The sequence below is a fragment of the Rutilus rutilus genome, assembly GCF_951802725.1.
Source record: "Rutilus rutilus genome assembly, chromosome: 2".
NCBI lineage: Eukaryota > Metazoa > Chordata > Actinopteri > Cypriniformes > Leuciscidae > Rutilus > Rutilus rutilus.
In genome coordinates, this window is record NC_140210.1 from 53,360,844 (window position 1) to 53,381,362 (window position 20,519).

At 38.0% G+C, this 20,519-nt stretch overlaps 2 protein-coding genes across 2 annotated transcripts in view; one reads left to right on the forward strand and one right to left on the reverse strand.

The window, feature by feature from the left end:
* Positions 1-20,519, forward strand: part of LOC311284210 (CMRF35-like molecule 5) — a 125,182-nt gene that overhangs the window by 100,141 nt on the left and 4,522 nt on the right. Inside the window, exons 3-4 of the mRNA XM_084399125.1 lie at positions 8,978-9,028; positions 9,138-9,248. Of these exons, the coding sequence (XP_084255251.1) occupies positions 8,978-9,028; positions 9,138-9,248 (162 nt within the window). The remainder of the gene's footprint in view (positions 1-8,977; positions 9,029-9,137; positions 9,249-20,519) is intronic.
* On the reverse strand, positions 14,753-19,816 carry LOC311278188 (CMRF35-like molecule 3). Its single transcript, XM_084388832.1, has 8 exons — positions 19,523-19,816; positions 19,070-19,393; positions 18,749-18,820; positions 18,018-18,080; positions 17,880-17,939; positions 17,662-17,757; positions 17,473-17,522; positions 14,753-17,198 (listed from the first exon to the last, which is right to left on the reverse strand). The coding sequence occupies exons 1-8, from the start codon at positions 19,560-19,562 to the stop codon at positions 17,121-17,123; spliced, it is 783 nt and encodes a 260-aa protein (XP_084244958.1). The 5' UTR covers positions 19,563-19,816; the 3' UTR covers positions 14,753-17,120.

A 20,519-nucleotide genomic window follows, 5' to 3' on the forward strand; every position in this document is an offset into this window, starting at 1 on the left:
GTCTGTTTTCATCGGTTCACTCCTGCTGGCTGATGTTGAAACTGCACCATTCAAAAGTAGATGAATATCCGTATAAATCATTGCAAGCAACATATAAATGGCACAGATTAGTTTGGTGTTATTGAGATGCTTAAGAAAAGCTTCATCATTATAATATTAGGAGGCCTTTAGCTTCAGTTAAACATGTGATGTCTTCAGCTCACACTCGCCAAACAGGAAGTGAAACTACAGCCACAGGAAGAGCTTTGAGGCTTCAGCTAAACACACTACGTTTCCCACAATGCAACTCTTCTCCCAGAGCTCATATGATGGAGAGAGAGATTTTAATGTTCAAGAAATATTCTGTATTATTTATAGTTTCTGTAAACAACAGTGTTTCTCCATGCTGTCGATTACCACAGAAAATACCTCTAACACACATTTCTTCTTCATCTCATGTCTTTTTCATTCAGAGATTGGCAAGGATTGTTTCCTTAAAATGTTTGACATTTTTTCCTATAAGTGGATGATGCTTAACATGTAATTAACATGTCTTGAAAATATATTAAAACATTCAGAAGTAGAAAAAGAGCAAAAGGGCAACAGAAACACTTAAACATGTTAAAGACAGACATAAACAGGTTGTGGTTGATGAATTCACAGTTCATTTCCTGGTCAAAACTGAGAGGCGTTTTCACACCTAACGCCACATTAAAAAAACACAGTCAGTGAACAGTATGAGTTTGACTCTCAACACGTGAAGGAAATGTTAATATTAGTTGCTGACGCACATTGTTCTCTCAGTACGGAAGAGAACGACAGTAACGTTTGTCACACAGAATTTGGTCTTTTATTTAAGCGAAACGCTTGTCAAATTTCATCATGTTGGACGTCCTGCTGCTCTTTTCCAGCATCTGTACAGGTGAGTTTGAGACTCTCAGCTCTTTTACACAGAGTTTGACATCTTCTCTTGTTTTTCCTCTGTTATCACATGATCATCAGACTCATATGGATGATATTTGTCAGTTATTATTCTGGCCTGCTTATGTCTCTTGCTCACACATAACAGCTCTATATAATGATATTTGTGTTTTCAGCTGTTGTTGTTGGAGCTCCACAGACAATTACTGGATACAGAGGAGAGAGAGTTGAGATCAGATGCTCATATAAATCTGGATATGAATCAAAATCAAAGTATTTTTGTAAAGGGGAGTGTTTATTGTTAAATAAAAACATCATAGTTGAATCAGGATCTCCAGCTAAAGACGAGAGATTCTCTCTGACTGACGACACGACGACCAGAGTTTTCACCGTCACCATCACTGATCTGAGAACAGCAGATGCAGGCCAATACTGGTGTGGTGTGACGGGGATGATTTATGATGACTATTCAGAGATTGTGTTGCTGGTTAAAGAAGGTAAGCGATTACATTTGTTAATAGCAGAAATGAACTGCATGGAAACAAGCTGAGAGTGAGAGATCAAGTCATTAATCTTGTACAACCCCAGATCCAGAAAAGTCAGATAATTTTGTAAAATGCAATACAAATGAAGAATCTGTGATTTGTTAATTCTGTTTCAACTTTATTTTGCCAAAAGTACAAAGAAAAGATTTCCCATGTTTTGGTCACACTTTATATCAGGGTCCAATTGTCACTATAACTATGACTTGGTAGTGCGTTAAAGTGACTTTACTGGATTTCTTTGGCACAACAAGAAACAGAGTGATTAAAACAGAGATTGAATGAAAGATTGTATGTATTTTAAATGAACTTCAGTGTCAGTGTTTTAAGTTGATCTTTCCTGTGACCCTTCAGATAAAAAGACCACTGAAGTTTCAACCATCAGCCCTTCTTCAGAAACACCGTCATCTTTCAGTACAACAGAACTGAGTCCACAATCAGGTCAGTTCCTCTGTCTGTCGCTCTTTATGACTCTTATTTCTGGAATATTGTGCTTCTAAATGTACTTGAAGTCATTTATATATATTAGATGGTTCCTTTGAGATTAAATGTGTTAAAGTTGTTGAAGACTGAAGGTTCAGTCCTCAGATGTTTGCTCCCGGTTATTAAAAAAGCACAAATTGCTTTGGATAAGAGTGTCTTTAGAATAAACATTAAAATATTTTCAGTTGAAAGTAATCGGTGTGAATCAATAAACGTTTGTTCATATTCACGTGATGTTAATGGTTTGTGTGTGAATGTAGAGCTTTAGAGTTTATATGTGTTCATGTTCTCACTGCATGATTCACAGTCACTGGTGTTTCTCTCTGTCAGCGACTCATCAAACAGAAACTGAAACAACAAGAACAACAACAGGAAATACTACAGTTCAACTCTATCAGCCAAACACTAGTAAGCACACAAACTACACTACCCATAATGCAATTCTCTGATCACATGATCACACTTTGAAAGGAAATTGCTTTGAACATTTGTAGAGGCACATACTCGTGTGGTTAACTTGCTTTGACATCAACCACAGACAGAAGCGTTTCCTTCTGAAGAGTTGAGGTTTACCATTGCAGTTTAATTTCAGTTACACAATATAATATTCTATTGTACTATAATACAAATTATTTTTATAAATGATAAGAATGTTATTGTTCACTTAACAGTAATATCAGAATCAGCATTGTGTTTTATACAATATAATATGTTCAGATCTGGCTTCTGTTGCTGGCGGTCTGGGTTCGGTTCTGCTGGTTCTGACTCTGTGTTCTGGAACCTTCATCATCCTGAAGAAGAGGAAGAGGAAATCTGGGACAGGTATCAGTTTGTCTGTGATAATTAGTGTTATTATTTAGTTCTATTTTAGTGTGTAAATTGACTGACTCTCTATTTTCATGCAGCTTTATTTCAGCAAAACATGCAGCACAATACAGAGGTGAGTGTTCAAATCTTTACCTGTAGAAGATCAGACATGTTAAATGATTGTTTATTGATCAACAGAGAGAAGTATCTACATAAACTATTCAATTATCTATGTATGTGTTGTTTTTCAGACTGAACGCATGTATGAGGAGATTCCAAACACAGACGTCACCGTGGTAACATCTTTATCGAATCAGACGCCTGCATCTTCATCCAATCAGATGCCTGCATCACACCTCCACAACTGTACAGAAGTCTCTACTGTTTACGCCACAGTAAGCAATCAGCAGCCTGATTCAAACCCCAGTCACACCCACTCGACCAATCAGGTGACAGATACAGCCGGTGATTGTTATGCCAATATAAAGTCTCCTGAAGCAACACAGGACAGCAGGACAGAACTGATCTACGTAACAGCAACACATCCACAAAACATCTCAACAAACGAGGGTCCGATATATTCAGTGATCAACCATAAATGAAAAAGACTCTCAAAATTTTGTTACACTTTTATGTACAAAACACAGTTTATAAAGTGTATAATGTATAAATAAAGTTAATATATAACTTCATAACAAACAATAAAGAAACAATGGAGAAATAGGCTGTTGAAGCCGTATAGTGTAGTTTCAACATCTACCAGCAGGGGTTAATGGAGTTAATATGACATCTACCAGCAGGGGTTAATGGAGTTAATATGACATCTACCAGCAGGGGTTAATGGGGTTATTATGACATCTACCAGCAGGGGTTAATGGGGTTATTATGACATCTACCAGCAGGGGTTAATGGGTTAATGTGACATCTACCAGCAGGGGTTAATGGAGTTAATATTACATCTACCAGCAGGGGTTAATGGGGTTATTATGACATCTACCAGCAGGGGTTAATGGGTTAATGTGACATCTACCAGCAGGGGTTAATGGAGTTAATATGACATCTACCAGCAGGGGTTAATGGGGTTATTATGACATCTACCAGCAGGGGTTAATGGAGTTAATATGACATCTACCAGCAGGGGTTAATGGAGTTAATATGACATCTACCAGCAGGGGTTAATGGGGTTATTATGACATCTACCAGCAGGGGTTAATGGGGTTATTATGACATCTACCAGCAGCGGTTAATGGGTTAATGTGACATCTACCAGCAGGGGTTAATGGAGTTAATATGACATCTACCAGCAGGGGTTAATGGGGTTATTATGACATCTACCAGCAGGGGTTAATGGGGTTATTATGACATCTACCAGCAGGGGTTAATGGGTTAATGTGACATCTACCAGCAGGGGTTAATGGAGTTAATATGACATCTACCAGCAGGGGTTAATGGGGTTATTATGACATCTACCAGCAGGGGTTAATGGGTTAATGTGACATCTACCAGCAGGGGTTAATGGGTTAATATGACATCTACCAGCAGGGGTTAATGAGGTTAAAATGACATCTACCAGCAGGGGTTAATGGGTTAATATGACATCTACCAGCAGGGGTTAATGGAGTTAATATGACATCTACCAGCAGGGGTTAATGGGTTAATATGACATCTACCAGCAGGGGTTAATGGGTTAATATGACATCTACCAGCAGGGGTTAATGGAGTTAATATGACATCTACCAGCAAGTGTTAATGGGTTAGTATGACATCTACCAGCAGGGGTTAATGGGTTAATATGACATCTACCAGCAGGGGTTAATGGGTTCTTGCTACTAAACCTCAACAACTTGTCAAGAACAGTATAGATTTGATTAGATTTTGATTGAGAATTTAAAGGTGTGGAAAAATGCCCTTTGAGTATTTGATGTCCCCAGAGTGTGTATTTGAAGTTTTAGCTCAAAATACCCCACAGATATTTTTATATAGCATGTTCAAATTGCGCTTTTTGAGGGTGAGCAAAAACGCACCGTTTTTGTGTCTGTCCCTTTAAATGCAAATGAGCTGCTGCTCCCGGCATAGAGGGCGGAGGTTCAATTATCTCTCCACACACATGCACTGAACATTTCAAAAACTTTTAGCCTTTTATGTTCAAACCAGAGTCAGACAATGATGGACACACTCAAGAAGAAGTGAAAACATGTAGACAACATTTCTGTATGGTTAGTTGATGAATGTATGTAGCTGATGTGTAGTTATCTTCTAGTCATTGATTAGCATATTCTGTCTTGATAATCTATAAATTGTGTTCAGGGGGCGGGGTTTATGTAAATTCTAGGGTTAGTGATGTCACTACCCCGGGAGGAATGTTGTGTAGTCCCTGCCAGCCGTTTGTTGTAGTCCTTAAAAAGCAATTTCTTTAAAGGGATACTTCACTTTTTTTGGAAATAGGCTCATTTTACAACTCCCCCAGAGTTAAACAGTTGAGTTTTACCGTTTTCGAATCCATTCAGCCGATCCCACTTTTAGCATAGCTTAGCATAGATCATTGAACCGGACAAGACCATTAGCATCTCTGTCAAAAAAATGAACAAAAAGTTTCGATATTTTTCCTATTTAAAACTTGACTCTTCTGTAGTTACATCGTGTAATAAGACCGATGGAAAATGAAAAGTTGTGATTTTCTAGGCTGATATGGCTAGGAACTATACTCTCATTCCTGCTGGACTCATGGTACAGCAGCAAAGTTTCTTGATTATTACGCAGGAATGAGAGTATAGTTCCTAGCCACATCAGCATAGAAAATCGCAACTTTTCATTTTCCGTCGGTCTTAGTACACGATGTAACTACAGAAGAGTCAAGTTTTAAATAGGAAAAATATTGAAACTCTTAGTTCATTTTTTTTGAGAGAGATGCTAATGGTCTTGTCGGGTTCAATTCATTATGCTAAGCTATGCTAAAAGGTGGACCCCCAGACCCGGAGATCGGCTGAATGGATTCCACAATGATAAAACTCAACTGTTATTGACAAAATTAGCCTATTTAGTTACAAAATTAGCCTATTTCCAAAAAAAGTGGAGTATCCCTTTAAAAGCAAATATCTCCCTTTGCTTTGAACTTTGAGCGTTGTGACTTTGCAGATGTTGTTTATGCTCAAACAGCAACATTACACACTCAGTAAATTTAGAAAAGTGAAATCATAACCAACCATCCCTTTAAATGACTTATAATTGTGTTGTGAGATTAGTGGAGATGCTGTACATGTAATAGATTTACAACAAAAGCTTTTTTTCTAAAATACAATTACACACCTAAAGGAATGGAAAGGTCAGTGTGTCTTTCATACATGCACTTAGTCTGTCACATCGGTCATTATGAAGTCTTCAGCAGGTTAACGTTAGACTGCACCACTTTGCCATGATCTAGTTTGTTTCTGTCGCCTCAGTGATGCAATAAAGATGTATTAAAGTGTGATATTGGTTCATTTTCTCATGTTGTCCATCAGAGGTCAGTGTGGAGGGAATCAGTTATTTTATTTCCTCAAGACTTTTCTTCAGACACAAAGGAATATGTTTATTTCCACATTTTGAATGTGGTGCAGCCAATGAAAACCATAGGCATGCATTATGCAAATGTGTTACTGCGTTACGTATGCGTGTCACAGAAGTGAGACTGGAGTTACTGACGACTCGTTTAGGGGCTTCAGAGTCGATTCTTTCTTTTGGGAGACAGTAACTTATTTATCGTGCACTTTCGACTTCAGATCTTTGCAGACCGTTTACATTCACCGACAGCTCTATTACACACTGCATGAGAGGAATATTCCGACAAGCATAATAGAGGCACTTTAACTAACTAACTAACTGAAGTTTCCTGTGACTGTAGATCAAAGACACTGGACGTCACTGTAATCCAGAGGACAAGGACACAGAAACAACAGTGGTTTACATCAGCTGTGTTTCCTCAACCAACACCACAACACAAATGAGCTCATCTTCACTAATAAGCCTATTATATAATAAACGTTCATAAGCATATTAAGAACCAAGAGAAATCTTCATCCTTCTCATAATGTTCATTGTTGTACTGAAATTGGGTCCTCACCAATCTCGTTTTGTCTTTTCTATCTTTTCTATTCATAATTCAGAAAGACCAGATTCATTATGACTTGATTATGGTCTTGTTAAATGTAATTATCAGTCCTGTAGCAGTGTTATATTTGATCCTGATATGTTTACAGCTGACATACAGAAATATGGATCATAGAAATAAAGTAAATGTATTCAATGTTTAAAGCTGAATCTTCATGTGATGTTTATATTCTTTAGTGTAATGGACACATTTCACCATGTTATTCTGAATTGCAAGTAAGCATACATTTAGTTTCATTATTATTATTTTGTATGTCTGTAGTTATTAATGTGTATATGGATTTGTCTGGTTAGTTTCATCTGTTGGCTCCTGCTGGTTGATGTTGTAACTACAATAATCTGCAGCCAAAGAGCGTACTTCTCCATTCATGACCATCAGAAGAAGCTGCATATTCTGATAAATCATTGAAAACAACGTATAAATGCCACAGATTTTTGGAGGATCTTAAAAACAACTGCTATTGAGAAGCTTTCACTAATGAATAACTTTATCATTATAATACTAGGAGGCCTTTAGCTTCAGTTAATCATGTGATGTTTGTGGCATTACTGGGCAAACAGGAAGTGAAACTACAGCCACAGGAAGAGCTTTGAGGCTTCAGCTAATCACACTACATTTCCCACAATGCAACTCTTCTCAGAGCTTATATGATGGAGAAACAGTGTTTGGCAATGATTGTTTCCTTAAAATGTTTTACTTTTTTTTCATAAGCGCTTAACATGTAATTAACATGTTTTGAAATTGGTGTATAAAAAAATAAAAAGTATGCTTGTGACTATTATGATTATTCTTTTATGGTTATTTTGCATATATTATTCTTGTATTAATTAATTTATGAATAATCTATTTTGTCTATTGTATCTTTTGATATAATATACTCATATATCCTATTCAAACCAGATCGCTCTGACAGAGTACATGTCTACATTCTGCTGTCACTTCTCTATAAAGTGAGACATGTTCCCCTGCAAAGTCTGGTATCCGGTGTAATATTAGCTGTCGCATGAGTTTAGCAGAAAGTCCAGACATGATGAAAATACTTATTTGGTTCTCACTGCTTCTATAGTGTTAAAACCACAATGTTTAGCTACGCTTGCAGAATATGAAACCAAGAGGCCAGAGCTGATTCTTAGAAAATATATTTTTGACATGATTAAAATACTCTTCCTGATCTGATCTGAACTTTGGTATAAATGTTGGCAAAGCTCATGCATTGCTCTCTCTCTCTCTCTCTCTCTCTCTCTATCTATCTAATTTCCTGGTCAAGACTGAGAGGCGTTTTCACATCTAACGCCACATGGAAAAACAGACACACAGTCAGTGAACAGTATGAGTTTGACTCTCAACACGTGAGACGAGAAACAAGCGTATTATTTTCCTCTCCACATATAGATGAGAGCAGTATTATTGCTGTTGGAGTTTCAGAGAGTCGTGTGAGGAACTACTGAGAGTTTCAGACTGATTTTCTGAACTGAACTGATGAAGAAATGAAGTTTCCACTGATAGTTTGTGTGTTTCTGCTGACGGGTAAGAGCTGAAGATCTATCTATCTATCTAACATTATGGTGTATGTTATCAGTGTACATGAGTAAAGCAGTGTGTGTGTGTGTGTGTGTGTGTGTGTGTGTGTGTGTGTGTGTGTGTGTGTGTGTGTAGTGAGCAGTTCACTGTCTAAGGACATTACAGTGAGAGGAACAGAGGGAGAACGAGTGATCATTACGTGCCCTTATCCAGAAAGATATAAAGAATATTACAAATACTTCTACAGAGGACCTCCCAGAAAGAGGGATACTACAAACTGATGGAAAAAAGACTGTATATATCAGTGGCAGATTCTCACTGAAGGATAATCGTCAGACCAGATCATTTACAGTGACCATCAGTGACCTGAAGATGGAAGATGCTGGACCGTACAGATGTAGAGCTGGATATGAACATGAAAACTACCAACAAATCCAGCTAAATGTGATCAGAGGTGCCTGATATTCATTATTAAACAACAACCTGCTTCATCATTCATATCTATGCTAGTTAATGATTATTTTATTAATGTATTTGTTTCATTTAAACGATGTGAAAGCTCTATCTTGTTTTTCAGCTCCACAGAAAACAACATCAGTCCAGATCTTTACCTCCACCCTTCATCCAGGTGCCTGATATTCAACATTAAACTTCCAGCTCAAGTTGCTCTTCACATAAATCCATGATTATATGCATTAATGTGCAAGTATAACAGCTCGGTCTATATTCCCCTTCAGATCAAACTATCAGCTCATTTCCAAACACGCCGCTGTCTTTGAGGACATCAGACATAAACCTCCAATCCAGCAACATCACGATCACAGACCATCAGATCATCTCTTCAACAGGTCGTTCATCTTCTGCTCTTCATCTCTCAATATATATATATTTTATTTAATGAGCACTGTAATAATAATATAATTTTTCTGTTGACATCTTCACCTTACACACGTCTCACATACTCACTCCACTATATTTCTCTCACATGAAGAAGTGAACTTAAATCACACTGTCCATCCGAACAGGAAGTGACTGGTGGTTGTCATGGCAACATGACTTAAAAAATCCTCTTTTTTCTCTGCATGTCTTTCATTTAATCATTCTGACTCTTGTGGTTGTTTGCATTTTAGTGTATTTTAAGATTTTTTGCCTAATATATATATTCACTAAACAGTAAAATCAGAATCAGCATTGTGTTGTTGTGTTGTGTAAGCTTGCGCTAAATCGGCCCAAAGCTCCGACCAGCGCGGAAGGTCTTAACGTGTTATTGTCCTATTCTCGAGGCAAAGTATTTTTTGATTAAATGCAATATATTAATCATATATTTACTCGTTATTTCATCTGACTCTCTCTCACACACACACTGACACCTGCACTCCCCTCTCTCTCTCTCTCTCTCTCTCTCTCTCTCTCTCTCTCTCTCTCTCTCTCTCTCACACACTGACATCTACACTCTCACACACATACACACACACTGACATCTACAGTCTCACACATCCTTTTTCTCACGCACAGATAAATCTCGAAGCAGAGAGGACACATCCAGCAGCGTCACAGATCATCAGATCTCCTCAACAGGTTCTTCATCTCTTTCTTCTCAACATCTCTTCAGCCTTTAATATGCTTTATCTCTGGTTATCTCCTCACCGGACACAGGTACACATCTCTCCACATCTCACCGTCCGTCTCTCTTCCCATCGCAACAGGAGGTCAAAGGTCTGACAGACGGTTGTCATTGCAACATGACTTTCAATAAACCTCATATACGTCTCGTTTCATGCATTAGTCTTTGATTTAGTCACCAATTTTCATTTTCTGATATTATGATTCTTCTGGCATTTTCTCTCTTGTGTTTTTCAGGTTCATTTGTGATTATCGTCTCTGCGGAGGCTTTAGTTTTACTCCTGATAGCAGTTCCACTGATTATAGCGGCTGTGAGGAAGAAAAAGACTAAAATATTGTAATGCTTAAGATAACTTTAGGAATATAGAAATAAAACCCTCGGACACGGACGAGTTCTTCTTTAGCTTCTTTCTCTTTTATTAACTTTTCTCTTCACCCTTTCCTTCCGCTCTTCTCTCTATACCTTCGTCATAATAAAAGTCCTCACAACAACATCCACTTTAAAGGTCCCATATTGTCAAAACTGAAATTTCCTGGCTTTTTTCATGATAACAGAGGTCTAGAAGCTGTGTAACTACCATATAAGTTTCACAACAGTCGATCCACAGACACATGCACACAGCCTGCATAAAGTAGCTGTGCCTTTTCACCAAGCGGCAACCTCCCCGTCTCTCTCTTGAAACCAACACGGAAGTGAGTTAAACTGCAATTCATTGACTGGCCGCTTGAGGCTGGTGCCAGAAGTGAGTCAAATCTGCATCTCCCCCATGTTAAAATTACCAACTTTACAGCAAAAAGAAAAAATATGTTTACAGCCTGGATCTCTATGTGGCTTTGGTCTATACAGCTAATTTTGCCCTTCATAACAACTGTGAGGGGGGTGAATTATTTTATAACTCGTCTGTTTAGTTGATTAATATTTAAATTTAAGGGTGTGGCCACTTGAGTGACAGATGGATTGCCGCTGTCAGTGCTAGCCGTTTGTCTGCTGTTACTAGCCGTCACTTCACCTCAGCAAATGTTGCTGCTGAACTTGCCATCTCTGCAGTGTTTGTGCTTTTTTTCGGGATTATTTCATACAATATAATACTTGGGTACAAAGCCCACGTCTTTGGATTCCGTCGTTATCGTTCGAGAGAACAACCAGCGCTGTATTTCAGTTTTCCTCTGTGAACCTGCACTAATGGATGTCTGACAATTTCGTTGCTTTTGGGGGTTTTCAAATTTAAAACGTCAATAAATGCTCGTTCGTTCTGCTCTCACGGAACAGATGGATTATAATATGCTTATGTACCGTCAGATGAAATCCTGCAGGCGTCGGCGCTTTCTCCGTCCATGCAATAAATCCTTGAATGAGCGCGGATTTCTATCGCATTTACTTGCACTTCAAAGGCAATATATCTATGGTTTAACCCATTTGAGAGACGGCCAAAATCAGAATTTAAAATGGACTGAATAAGCTCTCTACGAACTTGAGTGATGCCGCGCTGACGGACCATGAAAGAGTGACGGACATGTAACGTTATGCACATAAATCACTGTCACACACAAACACTCTCGAAGTAATACACAGTATCACTTGTAGCCATGTCTTTTAACTATTATAATATTTCGAAGGGCAAAAATAGGAACGTTTAATTGGCTTTACATCATCAGCTAACTCGATCACGTCGAGCTAGGTGATTTCAGATAGCCAGGCTCCTCAGCTCCACTCACGCCCCGCCTGTTTGTCTATTTTCCGTTATCCGGGAGTGACGCGAGGCCAAGATGGCGACGGCCGGCTCCGCCCACTTTAGGCTTCAAAAATGCTCTTCAGAAACCTACGGGTGACGTCACGGACACTACGTCCATATTTTTTTACAGTCTATGCTTTTCACAAGCCATTGTGACTTCTGTACAAATGTGACGTCAGAACTACTCAGTCACCGCCTTCAGTCTCACCCGAACACTGCCCACCGTCACTGCACAGGCTTCCGGACAACATTAATACAGGAGACCAGTGGCTAATGTTTATTTATTAGGAAATACCACAGCAATGTTCGACATAAACCGTCTGTTCTGCTCATTTCACGAATGACTGCTTCATCAATCAGGCACAGTTAATGCTGGTTTCTCAAAGAAGATACTCATCAAAGATGATGCAGTCCTTACATTGTTCGGTCCGACCTCAAATTCCCAGCCCGTAAATAAACGTCTAACACATTTTATGTTACATTATGGAGCCAGCATAAGCTGATATAGTTTGTAAACGGATATGCAACACTAACATGTTGCTAAATTGATGCTGATGTTGTCTTGTACAGTTTCTATGGATGCCACAAGCTCTGATAGAATATCTGTTGGAAACAAGACAAAATACGTTGTGTGTTTTCCTAAGTTACAGACACCGGCCCTGTTGAGTTAAAGACGGTGAGATTGAGTTCACTCAGTCTCTGTGTCTTTTGTTTCTGCTAGAAACTAACGTTTAGTGTACTTGCATGGGTAACGTTATTTCAGGCGCTGTAACTGTCACATGTGAAGCTTTTATTAACACACTCCTGTATCTTCACATCATTCATCAGTTTGGAGAGTTAATCATGATGATCTTCCTCTTTCAGTTCATCATGTTGCTGATAGTAATGTGATTGTGATCACAGCGGCATCTGGAGGATTATTCTTCATCATCATCATCATCTTCATCATAATATTATCATTTATTATGTAAATAAAAATCCATCAATAAGGAGTACATAAATATATATATATATATATTGAACTAATTCATAAATATATTTGATTATTCATTGTATATGAAACAATTAAATTACTTGTTTGTGTTTTTGACAGTCGGAAGAAAAGAATAAACAGAAGATCTGCTATAAATGAGGTGAGATGATCAAAAATAAAAATTTATATTTTTGTATATTTAGAGATGTTGTTTATTGCTGGTCCAACTTGTGATCAAGTCAGTTTACATCATATGTTGTGAAATTATCAGACTGCTCAAACATCTCGTAACAAACTGACAAACTCTGATTGAGACATGAACTCACAATGTTTAAAATCTATTATTTTTTTGAGCTGTAAATTCCTTCTCTCTGTTTCCCTGTAGAGCGATGATCCCAGTGCAGGCTCATATACAGCTCTTGAGCTCAAGACCAGATCATCTGACCTCTACGACACACGCACAGTAAGAGAAATATCAAAAACTACATGTGCAAAAGAATTTGTGCATTCAAAAGCCAGATAATAATCAATGAGTCTTTCACACAGTCTGTCCATCCCAGACCTGCTGTTCACCAGTCCGGCTCTTCTGGATATGAGAATCTGACTCTTCAGTAGCTCTTCAAGTCTTCTCAAGAAGAAACTCTCATCACTCTTACTCAGTAGATACTAAACAGTCCTTACATTCATTCTTTTCAATCTATATTATATGAGCAATCTCACCAACAGTAATACAATTTTTTTTAAATGTCGTGTCAATTGACCCAGAAAGGTGTACTTCCATGATAAACTCCCTAGACAAAGAAAAACATTTACCAAGTAAACTTGAATTTTTTTATGGATGATTTGATTGTAGAAAATCTGCAAAGGAAACAAGACAAAAAAAGTAAATAATTTGGCTTGATTTCAGATTTGGCTTGCAAAGTGAGTAAAGATAATAAGTAACATGCCAAATTGGCTCGTGATTTGACAGCGTTACCCGCCACAGTTGATTTTTACCCACATTTAGCGGGTGTTAATTTCAAACCCTGTATACATGAGATAAACCAAGGAGCTTAATGAACTAATGAAGACGGTGACCATGGAAACAAAGGAGTGGCGGTACACTGCACAAATGCACACAGCAAGTCCAAACACAAACTGACATGTAACAATAATATAATATTATATATATATACATTAATAATTAAGAACCAAGAGAAATCATCTTCATCCTTCTCATAATTTTCATTTTTCTGATCATGAGTCATAATTGAGCTTGTTTTGTCTCCATAAAGAGTACAGAAAAGATCAGATTCATTAATGACTTGATTATTTGCTCTTTTGTGTTTTAATTGTAATTATCATGAATGTGGCAATTTTACATTTGATTATGTTGTGTTTACAGCTGATGTACTCAATTATGGATCATAGAAATATAATAAATGCATTAATTTCTAAAGCTGAATATGTTTAATGAGATTCTTTCATTCTGCAGTTTAATAGACTAATTAAACCATGTTACTCTGGATTTCAAGTGGGGCATATACTGTATATTGTTTCATTATTACTATTTTGTATGTCTGTAGTTATTGATGTGTAGTTAGTTAGATTCATCTGTTCGCTCCTGCTGGCTGATGTTGTAACTACAATAATCTGCTGCCAAAAATAATCTTTCTCCATTCATGACCATCAAAAGTAGCTGCATATTCTGATAAAACATTGCAACATAAATGGCACATCTTTTTTTGGAGGCTCCTAAAAGCAACTGCTATTGAGATTATGTTGCACACATGCATGTTTTAGTTGTACAAGCTTTCATAACAATAAAAAAAGTTACAATTTTAATGACATTATCTTAGCGACTACAATAATAGACCATGTAGTAATTTCCACATTTACTGTAAAATAAAACAAAGATAAAAGTAAATCATGAGAGCATTTCATTTTGAATAAAAAAGCAACTGATTCAGTTTAAGTTTTATTCCCACACAAGGAAAAGCCATATCTGACATAATTAGCAAAAACACTTTTATTTAAACACACACATTAACCACACTTTACACAGGGTCTTAAGATCCCAGACAAATGAAAGTTTGGTCTGCTCACGCAATCCCAGTGATACCAACTGACACATTCAATATAAAAAAATACTAATAGTAATAATATATCAAAATCAGTCACAGCATACATTACAGTCAGTCAGTTCTGTTTTCACCCGGACAGATCGAATAGTGTGCCGTGACTCTGCGTTAAGCTGGATAAGGCTGAATAAGGGATGTTTTTCCAGTAGGTTTGAACTGGCTGGGGGTCGAGGAGAGAAAGAAACATTAATTTGTGGGTTGTAAAACTATTCTATCTATTCTAGCTAACTATCTACAGGAATATATTTTAGTTTATGCAGTTCGCTACAGATGCGGTTAGCTAGCTCTGCTGACTACCAGTGATAGTACGAACTCTTACCATCCAATCAAAAGACGTGAAAATGCAGTCAAATCGAAATCTGATTGGCTGATTAAATCTGACTGATTATCTGATTGGTTAAAGCAACAGTTTCATTGACATTTATTTAAAGTCCCAGTAAAGTCAAAATGAAGTATGTGTTCTGAGTTTGTCACACCACAGAAAAATGTGTTATTAGCCATCCAGCCAAATTTGAATGATAAAAAAAAGTCACCAAGTAAATAAAATAAGCGATCAAAATCTTGAAAAAATTAGCAGTGGTCTCTGCTCCCAAACGCTGGGGGCGTGTCCGCTGAAACCACGCCCACTCGCGGGAAAGTTGACTCGCGGGCACGCACTGCCGATGATGGCACCAGTTGTCGGTGCGACAGGAGGATGAAGGCCTAGGCGGGAGATAGTCGGTTCGGCTCCACTCACTAGTAACAGCGGAGTGAATCCCAGTTGTCTCCGACGAAAGTTTATAAAACTATCCTGTTCTACTCTGTTCATGATCACTCCTCAAGCCGAGATCTTAAGCCACTACTCTTTGGACCGAGATATTCGGCGGGCCAAAAAACCCTGGCCGTTGAGGATCGATTTTAAAACTGTGTGAGACCACAGACATAAAGGCTGTTTCAACCGATGTCAGCATTATAATCCTCTGAACACACACACTAGAAGATTCGTCCGGGCCGCGAGACACACACCTGTCGATCGTAACATGTTCACAGTGATACGAGATCTCACAGAGACTCACAAGATCAAACGTTATACAAATAAACTCATCTTTTTCTCCTTTCACAGACACTGTGATCAAACTATTTCCAACATGTCTGAGGAGCGAGCACTGATCCGAAGGAAATGCAACGAGGCAAACTCAAAGACCAATCACTCCAGTTCACTTGAAGGATGAAGATGGTTTGAGTTGTAACAGTACTGTACCTGTTTGCAGCTATTAATGACTGCACTTTATTGACTGTATTAGGTTTATTTATATTTATGTTAATGTATTTTTTTTTACAGTTTACATATGCTGCTGTACTGATGTACACTGGGTGTAGTACATTAAAGTTTACTAGCTTTCAAAGTGTGTGTGTGTGTTTTATACAAATATTTTTAATGTGTTTTATTGAATAATAATTTTTCCACTGTATTTGTAATACATTAAAATATATTATTTTCATAATTTTAGCATAAATGAGGCATAAAATGCTACTGATAACACAGTAATAGTGTACTTGACAACTTTTAAAATACACCATTAACATATTTAATTATGTTTTATAAAGGTACTGTTAACATAGTAAAAAAAATATTTGAAATAAATTTACAATATAAAACATATGTGAGCAATACATAAATATAATTTTATTATATATTCTTATATTTTAAATAATTTATAAGTGTATTTAAAAATGCATTAAAGATGGGTTCAATTGTACTAAAAGGGTTGACAAAATACATTTTTTTTAAAAGCTGAAATAGTATATTAAAAATACACTTTAGTTCATCTTCAGTGTGTCTCAAAATAGCACAGTTGAGTACACTAAGATGATCTTAAGTTTATCTTAAGAAGTACTAAAGATAAGCTTTTAGTATATTAAGTACAGAATAAGTGCGCGAAAATAGAGCACTTTAAGTACATTATGGAAGTGTACTAAGTGCTCTTAAATAAAATGTATTTCAGTGAACTTTTTTTTCACCTGGGGAAGCTCGCTCTCATTGGCTAACGCGGGTTTAATGTCAGAGGCGGACCAATCAGGAGTCGGAAATATCAAACATGTTTCATATTTACGGTTTGGGATCATGCGAGCTCTGATGAGATCAGGAGAAGTGAAATAATCATAATGACATCACACAATTCGATTGCTTAGGGTTTAAAATCTTCAAGTGTGTGTCCAGCCTGAGGTTTAGGCTTAATGAACTCATCTGTGTTTATGAAGGAGTGCTGGAGTCTCATATGACGTTATAGTTTATGAAACACAGCTGTAAAATACAGTTGTTTCTGTGTCTCTGTCCTCTGGATTACAGAAGCGTCCAGTGTCTTTGATCTATAATCACAGGAACGAGAGTTATTAAGTTAATAGAGAAAATAACTCAATCAAAGATGATCTCTAGTGTTTACACATGAATATAATCATTCACACACAAGCTGAGAGAGATTCAGTGTCTGAATATCATAAACACACAGTCCTGTTTCAGTATCATTACAGCGTTGAGCAAGAAATTAAATCTGATTGTGTTTCAATGGATCTGCGAACACAATTACTGTAAACCACCTTGAGTTCAATACATAACCATAATCATCAGTTTCTGCTGACTCACCTGTTCATAAATCACTGGATTAAACACAACAATGGTGGACGACAGCAGACCTGAGCAATAGATCACCATTAGTCTTTCTTAGAGACTCACTTCTTCAGTTATATTAAAGTTCATAATTATAAGATCCTTTAATTCAGTTCTCATGCATTTCATCACAAACCCAACCAAGTATTTGTTGTGAAATATTACCTTTAGTCTTTTTCTTTCTCACAGCCACTATAATCAGTGGAACTGCTATCAGGAGTAAAACTAAAGCCTCCGCAGAGACGATAATCACAAATGAACCTGAAAAACACAAGAGAGAAACAGCCAGAAGAATCAGTGACTAAATCAAAGACTAATGCATGAAATGAGACGTATATGAGGCTTATTGAAAGTCATGTTGCCATGACAACCATCTGTCAGACCTTTGACCTCCTGTTGCGATGGGAAGAGAGACGGACGGTGAGATGTGGAGAGATGTGTACCTGTGTCCGGTGAGGAGATAACCAGAGATAAAGCATATTAAAGGCTGAAGAGATGTTGAGAAGAAAGAGATGAAGTACCTGTTGAGGAGATCTGATGATCTGTGACGCTGCTGGATGTGTCCTCTCTGCTTCGAGACTTTACTGTGCGTGAGAAAATGGATGTGTGAGAGTGTAGATGTCAGTGTGTGTGTGTGTGTGTGTGAGAGTGTAGATGTCAGTGTGTGTGTGTGTGTGTGTGTGTGTGTGAGAGTGTAGATGTCAGTGTGTGTGTGTGTGTGTGTGTGTGTGTGTGTGTGTGTGTGTGTGTGTGTGTGTGTGTGTGTGTGTGTGTGTGTGAGAATGTAGATGTCAATATAAATATGATGTGTGGCGTGAGAAAGTGTCAATTGTGTGAGTCTCACTGTGAATGCGTGAGAGTTAGCAGCTCTGGTGCAGATGTCAGTGTGTGTGTGTGTGTGTGTGTGTTTGAGTCCAGATGTCAGTGTGTGTGCGTGTGTGTGAGTGCAGATGTTAGTGTGTGTGTGTGTGTGTGTGTGTGTGTGTGTGTGCGCGTGCGTGTGTGAGAGAGAGAGAGAGAGAGAGAGAGAGAGAGAGTGCAGATGTCAGTGTGTGTGTGTGTGTGTGTGTGTGTGTGTGTGTGTGTGTGTGTGTGTGTGTGTGTTTGAGTCCAGATGTCAGTGTGTGTGCATGTGTGTGTGTGTGTGTGTGTGTGAGAGAGAGTGCAGATGTCAGTGTGTGTGTGTGTGTGTGTGTGTGTGTGTGTGTGTGTGTGTGTGTGTGTGTGTGTGTGTGTGTGTGTGTGTGTGTACCTGTGCTGGTGTGTTCAGTGCTGCTATACGGACTAATGCTGGATGTTGAGATCTGGACACGTGTCGTTGTCTCTGGAGATGAGAAATGAAGAAGAGCCGTCACACCATAATAAATATATTCATAAAACAATAAACATGAGTGAAGCAGATTGGTGTTAAAGCTGCAGTCCGTTACTTTTTTTGTGTTCAAAATGTACTAAATTTATAGACACAAACAGAGAGAAGGAGCTCCGGCTCAATGTTCTTCAGACGCAGCAGTTTATTAACCTCTAGAGCGCCAAAAGTTACGGACTGCAGATTTAAGTGTTGAATATCAGGCACCTCTGATCACATTTAGCTGGATTTGTGTGTAGTGAGGATCCATCCATCCAGCTTTACATCCGTACGGTCCAGCATCTTCCATCTTCAGGTCACTGATGCTCACTGTAAATGATCTGGTCTGAGGATTATCCTTCAGTGAGAATCTGCCCTTGATCACTGAGGACTCTCCTCCATCAGACTCTAGTATAAGGACTCGGTCTTTGTAAACTCCTCTGTAGAAGTATTTGTAAGAGTTTTCATATTCTTCTGGATAAGGGCACGTAATGCTCACTCGTCGGCCCTCTGTTCCTCTCACTGTAATGCCCTCAGACAGTGAACTGCTCACTGCACACACACACACACACACACACACACACACACACACACACACACACTGCTTTACTCATGTACACTGATAACATACACCATAATGTTAGATAATAACCACTTTTAGTAGAGATCTTCAGCTCTTACCCGTCAGCAGAAACACACAAACTATCAGTGGAAACTTCATTTCTTCATCAGTTCAGTTCAGAAAATCAGTCTGAAACTCTCAGTAGTTCCTCACACGACTCTCTGAAACTCCAACAGCAATAATACTGCTCTCATCTATATGTGGAGAGTAAAATAATACGCTTGTTTCTCGTCTCACGTGATGAGAAACTGTGATCTCTGTGTTTCCATGTGGCGTTAGGTGTGAAAACGCCTCTCAGTTTTGACCAGGAAATGAACTGTGAATTCATCAACCACATCCTGTTTCTGTCTGTCTTTAACATGTTTAGTGTTTTCTGTTGCTCTTTTGCTCTTTTTCTACTTCTTAATGTTTTAATATATTTTCAAGACATGTTAATTACATGTTAAGCATCATCCACTTATAGGAAAAAATGTCAAACATTTTAAGGAAACAATCCTTGCCAAACTCTGAATGAAAAAGACATGAGATGAAGAAGAAATGTGTGTTAGGGGTATTTTCTGTGGTAATCGACAGCATGGAGAAACACTGTTGTTTACAGAAACTATAAATAATACAGAAAATTGCTTGAACATTAAAATCACTCTCTCCATCATATGAGCTCTGGGAGAAGAGTTGCATTGTGGGAAACGTAGTGTGTTTAGCTGAAGCCTCAAAGCTCTTCCTGTGTCTGTAGTTTCACTTCCTGTTTGGCGAGTGTGAGCCGAAGACATCACATGTTTAACTGAAGCTAAAGGCCTCCTAATATTATAATGATGAAGCTTTTCTTAAAGGGATACTTCACCTCTGGAAAGATGAATGTGTATAAATGGGTCATTTATGTAGAAGAAATGTGAAATTATTTTTGAATTTGGAGCTTTCTAGACTGAGAAAAGCCAGAAAATGTATTTTTGGCATATGTGGATGAAAGACAACAACTCCCAGAATGCACTTGCTTCACTGCCCTTGGAGGCCATTCATCATGTTTACTGTGGCGAGCAGGACGAGACTGAGGGCCGC

Bases quoted from the DNA above. Each gene is read 5' to 3' on its own strand.
- LOC311278188 (XM_084388832.1), bottom strand. From the start codon at position 19,562: ATGAAGTTTCCACTGATAGTTTGTGTGTTTCTGCTGACGG. The intron at 17,940-18,017 runs GTACTTCATCTC...CACCGGACACAG, and splicing joins TCATCAGATCTCCTCAACAG to GTACACATCTCTCCACATCT. The intron at 17,199-17,472 runs GTGAGTCAGCAG...CTGTGATTATAG, and splicing joins ATCCAGTGATTTATGAACAG to ATCAAAGACACTGGACGCTT.